This window comes from Cyclopterus lumpus, chromosome 15 (genome assembly GCF_009769545.1).
Source record: "Cyclopterus lumpus isolate fCycLum1 chromosome 15, fCycLum1.pri, whole genome shotgun sequence".
Classification (NCBI taxonomy): Eukaryota; Metazoa; Chordata; class Actinopteri; order Perciformes; family Cyclopteridae; genus Cyclopterus; species Cyclopterus lumpus.
The window spans coordinates 16,407,823-16,415,569 of record NC_046980.1 but is presented as its reverse complement, the minus strand read 5'-3'; the positions used below and the strand labels follow the sequence as shown (position 1 = coordinate 16,415,569).

At 39.2% G+C, this 7,747-nt stretch overlaps 1 protein-coding gene across 4 annotated transcripts in view; it reads left to right on the top strand.

Moving 5' to 3' along the window:
• The first annotated feature begins 792 nt into the window (after positions 1–792).
• Positions 793–7,747, top strand: part of macrod2 (mono-ADP ribosylhydrolase 2) — a 368,778-nt gene continuing 361,823 nt past the window's right edge. For 2 of the 4 annotated variants that reach the window (XM_034551877.1, XM_034551874.1), the window contains exons 1-2: positions 793–1,028; positions 5,848–5,949. In XM_034551877.1, the coding sequence (XP_034407768.1) occupies positions 992–1,028; positions 5,848–5,949 (139 nt within the window). In that variant the 5' untranslated portion in view covers positions 793–991. The remainder of the gene's footprint in view (positions 1,029–5,847; positions 5,950–7,747) is intronic. The other 2 variants (XM_034551876.1, XM_034551875.1) reach the window with 1 other exon arrangement.

The following is a 7,747-nucleotide window of genomic DNA, read 5'->3' as shown; positions in this document are numbered from 1 at the left end:
GAAATCCTTTGCTCTATGTAATATTAGTTTGAGATATAATTAACCCAAATGGAACAGGAACATGGCTTCCACCTATACTGTCAATGTTATAAATGTATTTATGAAAACACCAAACTGCTGAAAATAACCTTTACTTAAAAAAAAAAAAAAAAGTTAGATCAGAGGGACTCTTAGATGAAAGATATTTTCCACTCAGATAATGTCAGCAGTCTCAGGAGCAGATGGGTCTGGACCAGAGAAGAGCTAACACAACAGATGACAGACGGTGGTCCCTGGAACCAGCCTCTTGCATATGACAGCCGGACTTACTGGTCAGAGCTGGTTTATCCTGTGAGATAATTTCCTCTGCCAAAAACAAGAGAAGGTTACTATGCATCAGTGTCATTTTGTGTGTTTAAAGACAATTAAAGTCACATAGTAATAGTTGCCATATTTGCCAAAATCATCATTAAAACTGTTGCTATGACCCAAACAATTATAGTCCAGGGTTTTACACAATCACACAAGAGTTTCTATAAACCATAATTTTATATATATATATTTAAAAACATTTTTTTTTTTTATTCCTCACCAAGTTTACTTGCAGTGAGTCATGGCAGACACTACTTACTGCAGTTTGCATCCTAGTGGCCCGGCGTTACCAGACAAACACTTCACACAGCAGGCGGATGAACCACCGGAAACAACCTACCATGCCTCCCTAGCGCGTGGACCTTATCTGACTGACTCGGTATTTGGACCAATCGCGTGCTCACTTCCCGTTTTCGACGCCCAATCATTTAGCCAGTATTCGTACACATAATTTACAGTGCAACCACGGTAGGTTGAGCCGACTGAGGTCCATAGAAATTTGACAGCTTCACAGGTGAAACAACCGTTCAGAGGCTGTTTCACTTTACATATCAGGTTTTTCCCCGGAGCACTATTCACTGTGAGCCTGGGGTTGCTACAGTCAAAAAACAACCATTCGAAGTCAACCCATTCCGGCAGCATGAGCAAAAAGAAAAAGGACTGGAAGACTGAGAAAGGTAGGCTTGTTTTGGAGAGAATGAGGCTATCATCATCTCAATGGCAGACAGCATGCATTCAACCACGCCATAAGATTGACAGACCCTCCGTCCTCCCCGCAATGCTGTGACAACAGGCACTTTACTCTCTAGACTACTCGGTAATCCCACGTGCGGGCTGTACAGATGTTATAATGATGTTGCGCCTCTGTTTAGCTTCCGTAATGCATGTTTGACATTCGCAAGAACACTATGCACAGTGACTCTTGCATGCTCAATAGCTTCAGTTTATGCCTCTCGCAGATTATTTTGTTGCTGAGCCCTAATGCACCTGTCCGAGGACCCCCTAAACCATCAAATCCTGCCTTTCCACCTGTGCGATACACCAACAGTGGCTCCCGGAGTTGCAAACAACCTTCTCCACTGCTAAATATCCCGTCAGCCGAACAGCAGCCCCGCCGTAGTAAAACAAAGGAACGGAGTGCCTAATAGTTTACAACGTGGTTATTCACAACGTCTTACGGGACAACAACGACGGGTTCTCACGGTCTCAAACGCGCGGTGAAAGTTGCGAATGTCGCGAGGTATGATACTCGCCTATTTGGCTGCCAATTGCGTTTTCAGTTTCAGTATACGCAGGCTACCGGCTCGACCTGTTGTGTTCAAACGGGGGCCGAGAAAGACATGCTAACCCTGGCTATATTCACAAGTTATTGATTTCATGGCAGACGTTGTCGCTTGTCACGGCTCAGGTAAAGCACAGGTGTAACCAATCACGTTAATTAGTGGCTCCATTCCGTTTACGCCTCCGTGTCTATGTTACTGAGTAAGCGTGGACAATACAAGGTCCCTGCAGCTGGTAAACACTAAAATGGAATGGAGCCATCATTAATGATATCAATTCCACCTGTTCTCTTCCTGCTATGCAACGCCAAGGCGTATCCAGCTGTATGTGATTTAAACTGTATTCCTGTTCGTATCACATTGACAGACACATTTCCAGCCCTGGCTCTGTTCAGAATGGATGTGACCTCAATAGCTGAAAGAAGAAGAAGAAGAAGAATAGTTTGTAATCATCGCTGGTATTGTTGGGGAGTTCATTATTGGGATTTTACGGTCTCTACTTTTTCTTATAAAAGTACTGCAGCTCAGTCAGTGTCTGCCTTCAAGCCTATTGTTGACTCAAGCATACTTTTTATGAATGTTTGGGAAAGTCTTTACAATGGTCATTTAAATTCTCGGAGCAAGGGTAATAATTACTCTTGGCCAGCCATTTCCAGTTTGAGCAGGTAGTAGCATGGAGTGAACATCAAAGCAAATCAGGTTTTGTATTCTGAGCATACACCCTCCAGCTCAAATTGCGTTAAGAGGAGATCAAGGCAAGTCAAAATGTGAAAGAAATTCGGAAACTTAAGGGATTTATTGTGATTATTTTTTAAAATAGTGTTTTGACCCCGGGCTAGACTATCGGCTGTGTGAAATGTCGTACCGGTAAAGATAGAATATTCAAAATTGTGTTGGTAAAATCAACCATTTTTTAAATTGGGCAAATATTGTGCCAGACATGAACTTTTGTTAACAAAAAGAACACACGTTAAATAAGGAAACAGGAATATTAATGGTATTAAAAGACCTCAGACCATGATATCTAATTTGACAGTCACACCACCTTGTGTTTTATTATCACAAAAATCACTTAGCATCAACTCCAGTAACACAATCTGGTTACTCATGTTATTAATATTAATAAAGCTAATTTTGAGCCCATCTTATTCTTATGGCATCTAATCTAAGATTTGGGATTATTCAACGACTACAAGTTCAGCAGCGTGACACAGCTCTTTAGCGTGGATCAGAGAGCTTTGCTGTGTTCAACCTCAGAACTGCCTTTTTATTCATCCATGTAGAATAAAAGCAGCCTTGGGAATGACAGGAGTGGGAGAGAAAACACATCACAGCAACAGGGGGGATAGAATGGATACCCCCCACTGCGGAAATACCTTTTTAATTGTAGCCTGACCTACTGCAGGATGTTGCCAAAGGATGATTTAAGGATCCTTGTGTGTCTTATCAAAATATAGTCCACCTCAACATTTTAGGCTTTCATTTCCGGCCAGTCTCATTAAAGTTCCCATTGTGTTGGGTATTATATGCAAAGCATCAAGCACCCAAGAGTGATACCGCAGTACAAAAGTTCAGCAGCAGCAGCAGCTGTGTGATGTTTCTAATGTCAACCTGTCATTTTGAAATTTGTTGTAAAACCCACAAACGAATAACAAGAAGCTTAGGTAACTATAGTAGCTTATGTCTTTTTGAAAAGGTACTGCATTTCTCTATACTGAGTACACTTTTTACAAAACTGTTCACACAGTTCTCTTTACCACCATGCAGCTAAGGAACGACGATTAATCTCACACTCATCAAAATGCTATAATGCAACCAAAACATTTAATCTCAGAATCAACCCTTGTACCAGAACAACAGGTAGCGTTACAATAAACATCTCTTCTCACTTTGTAGTACCTTTTTTGTTGTATGTCCCAATTAGGACTTAATGCATTATCATTAATTTCATTAAAAATGTTAATGGAAGCAGAGTGTAGTAAATTGCAGTATTTTTTTTACTTTTTTACTTTGTTTGTCACACTAAGTTTGGGTAGTGGTCCAGTTTTAGTGAGAAAACAGTGAATTAATTAAAAAGACGTGGTCATTGAATGCAGATATGAAGTCATCCACAGTTTATTCCTCATTGATTGCTGTTGTGCTAACTATGTAAAAAGATTTATCACTGTATTGAGAATTGTTAACATTTGATAAAAAAAGAAAAAATTGTAAATTAGGGTAGTTATGTCAGAGTAAGTTTCTTCATGTAAAGTAGATGCATCACAGACACACTTTTTCTTTTTTAAGTTCTTTACCAAAGTATACAATTTTTTACACGTCAGCCATGTCGACATGTCATAGCAGGGTAAATACATTTGTAATTAGTAAAATTATTTATTGTCCGATACCTTCGGTTATGCCAAGTGAAGCCAATGAGGTCTTAAAACTTTCATTCTCTCTACTGACCAGCAGGAGGCGACTCCTCCGGTTCCAGAAATACGTAGTGTATGAGAAAATGACGCAATTTCTCACTTGATTTATTACCTTTGTAAACATTGTAAACTTGAGTTTATGGTATCAATTGCTAGTTTCAAGCTTTTTTTTTTTTTTTAATACAGCATGATGTTCATTTAGTAAATTATGGTCCCATTTAGAGTAAAATAAGCCATAAAGCAAAGTATGCTTTAGGGCGGGCTGACTGTGATTGACGTATACGACGTCTCTGTCACTCCTCCACATTCCAAATATGGTAACTTCATCGGTTGCAAAAAAAGCCAAGATGGCGATGGCCGTATTCTAAAATGGTGACGGCCAGCAGTCCACAAAACAATGGGTGACATCACGATGACTACGTTCACTTCTTATCTCGAGTCTATGTGAGGCCTCATACACAATGCCAGGGCCGTGGGCCACCTAAATGGAACAGTTCCATAATTAATGTGATAAAAAAAACCTATGTTTACCCTGCAATGTTCATGTAAAAATGGCTGCTGTGAATAGGGCCTATAGATTATAAAGTCTCATAAGACATACTTCAGGGGCAGAGCAGCACAGAGCTTGAGCAAAGTAGGACAACAATTCACAGTGCAATGAAGCTGAGGCAACATGGTTACATATTGTAGTGGTTCTCATCTGAGAGCCATGGAGACACAATAGTATGCAAATTTACCTTCCAGCCAGTTTCAATAATTATCAACCTTACAACCACAGAAGAGGGACTAATGAGTGAAATCAGATGGTGGTAAGGTGTCTGATTTGTACGCGAGTGTAACAGGTCTCCCTGTTACCTGGTGAGTCGCGGACTTGCACAGAGGCAGCACACAGCTTGAGGTAGTTCCAAAATGCTTTTATTATCAACAATCACAAATACAGGCTTAGTGACGCTCCTCGCTCTTCCCTCTCGCCTCTCAGTCCCTCATGCTCTTTATTGGGAAGAGACAGACAGATTAACCCCAGTTGAGGCTGATTAACCCTCAGCCCCAGCAGAGACTGATTAGACATCATTCCGGCACTGTTCCCTGAGCCACCCCCCCGCTCCACCCACTCTACAGCTGAGTCTAACCACACCCCACTGCCACAGCAAGCTTGCATTGTTTTTGTTCTCTATGACACATGGCTGAGAACCTCTGATGTTTTGAGTGGTGTGGACTGCATACTTGTTGTCAAACATCTTGGATGGCAAGCAGCTACACTACTGAAGTGTGTTTGAGTTATACCCTACCAGCTCCAGGGGTGCTCTTCCATTGCTGATCCTGCACTTTGACCATGCAATCCAAAAGGGGATATTAATGGATCTAGCTGGATGACATTCTTAATTATCACTTTATTAAGAATCCCCATTTTTCACAGTGTCAGTTTAGAGAGCCATGGAGGTGTGGAGCTGAAGCTCTGATGAGTGGGACATGACTGATGATGATTATGATGATGATAATGATTATAAGGGCATTACCAGGTGAGCGGTGAAGGATGAGTCTGGTCAGAGGCCAACCTCAGTTGGTGCAGGACCAGCTATTGTCTAATATCTGTAACTATGGGTAGACACTAGAAGACAGTTTGTAAGGACATTGATTAAATAATAAATGCAAAGATTTAAGTGAGTTTGTATCTCTCACTGGAAATCAATGTTTTATTTGCTATTGGCGGTCTATACCAGAACCAAGTCTATATCCCTCTTTATCTCTGTTATTCTTCAATGGGACCGGCTTCATGTTTAATGTATGGTGTCTTTCCTCCACAGAGAGACTTCTGCGTCTTGATCGGGAGGAGAGACGCAAGGAGTATCGACGTCAAGATTTTGTATCTTTGGACAAGATCTCAACCTGGGGAGAGGAAAATAGACGTAAGAGAGACTTATCAGCGACACCCAACTCAAGACATTCAGCAACAATAAGCTGACACATAATGGCACTGTTTACACAGCCCACCTGAAAAGTTATTGCACAATAATGCTGGTGGCTACATTACAGTTTCTGGGTGGATTTTCTAATGTTAGTGATACAATATAACAATCTGACAATGATTGTCAATGTCTTTTTTGTTCACCAAGCCTCTAATGCCTTCTAATTTCTTGGAGAACATACCCTTAACCTTTTGCATCTAAAGTTAAATTAGAGGCAAGTGCAATAAAAGGGCATGTATAAACACTAGTGACAAAAATCAATAAAGAAAACATACTTCTAAATTGAAAATCTGTTAATGCTAACTTTAACAGTCACAAACCACATGTTTCTCAAATGATGTTATGAGTACCTCTAGTGGTACTTTGGAGTACTGCAGGGGTATTTGAGATTTCTTTTAAATATTCAAAGGTATCACTCATGCACACCAGTAATTTCTAATATGATGGTATGTTAATCGTTAACTGCCGCAAACTGGCAACTGGCAACAAACTGAATCCGGTTCACAAAATTTCCCCCTGGGGATGATTAAAGTAATATCCTATCCTATCCTAATTCCGTTTATTCAGTCTGACCCGGGAGCCAGTGTTCATAATGAATAACAGACACAAATTAAGAAATCTTATTTGTGGGTTTCACCTGAAAACAGAAAAAAATCAAAACAGAAAACTGTCATGAACATTTGAAATGTAGCATTTAAGTATTTTTGTTGTTGCTTAGTAAATCAGACACTGATGGTGCGTCATATCATAGACCTAAAATGAGCTCCTTAGGCTTTGTTTCCTACCAAATATGTTTAGTGTTAGGGGGTACTACTAAATAGAAACCACAGTGTTAATTTAGTTTAGTGCTTAAGTTTAAAAAGTACTGGAGTAAGGTGACATGCATTCTAAGTCACAACTAATAATACTTATTAATTGTATGTAATTTAAACAAATATCATGTTTTAAATAACATGCTTCAATAAAAGTAAAGAATTTCGGTAACGCATAAATAAAGATTAGGTAAAGGTAAAGATAGCGTAAACTTTATTGAATCGGAAAATTGTCTTGGGCACAGTGCTACAGTCTGTTGCTTTACATGGAAAAAAACACAAATAACATGAAACCATCTTAAAACATAATACATATGCCATTGACAAGACATTAACTTAAAAAATAAACTGTGCATGGTGATTTAAACACATCTGCTGTGGTATTTTTATCTGCATTAAATTAAACAAGGTCTAATAACCTTATGGGAGTTTGGGAGGCTATTAGCTGATGTATTCTTCTTAAGAACCACTACAAAACAGCACTGCTGCTTCACAGCTCCTTGGTTATTAACACGCTCAACTCTTAGATGTATACTCTACACAATTGTCATGCCTGAACTTGCATTGCTTGTTATCCATAGAATATACCAGTTCATAGAATTTACCACACATTGCATCAGGCAATTTTAAGTTGTTACGATATAGAGAGTATGCTAATTCTGAATACAAATTCAGTGTTCATGTCAAACACTATTTAGAGTCTTTATTAGAGTATGTATAGTATGTTCCACTTTTATTGTGTTTTTAATGAATTTCTGTGAAGTGTTGCTTTATAGAAAACTGCAATAATTAATGAATTGACATCACATTTAACTGAAGATGTTGTCTTTTCAAGTACATTTGAGTACCCTTCATGAATCTGCTTTGTCTCTATATAAAGGAACACATAATGTTTATATTTATTAAGAGACATCTCAATATTTTGA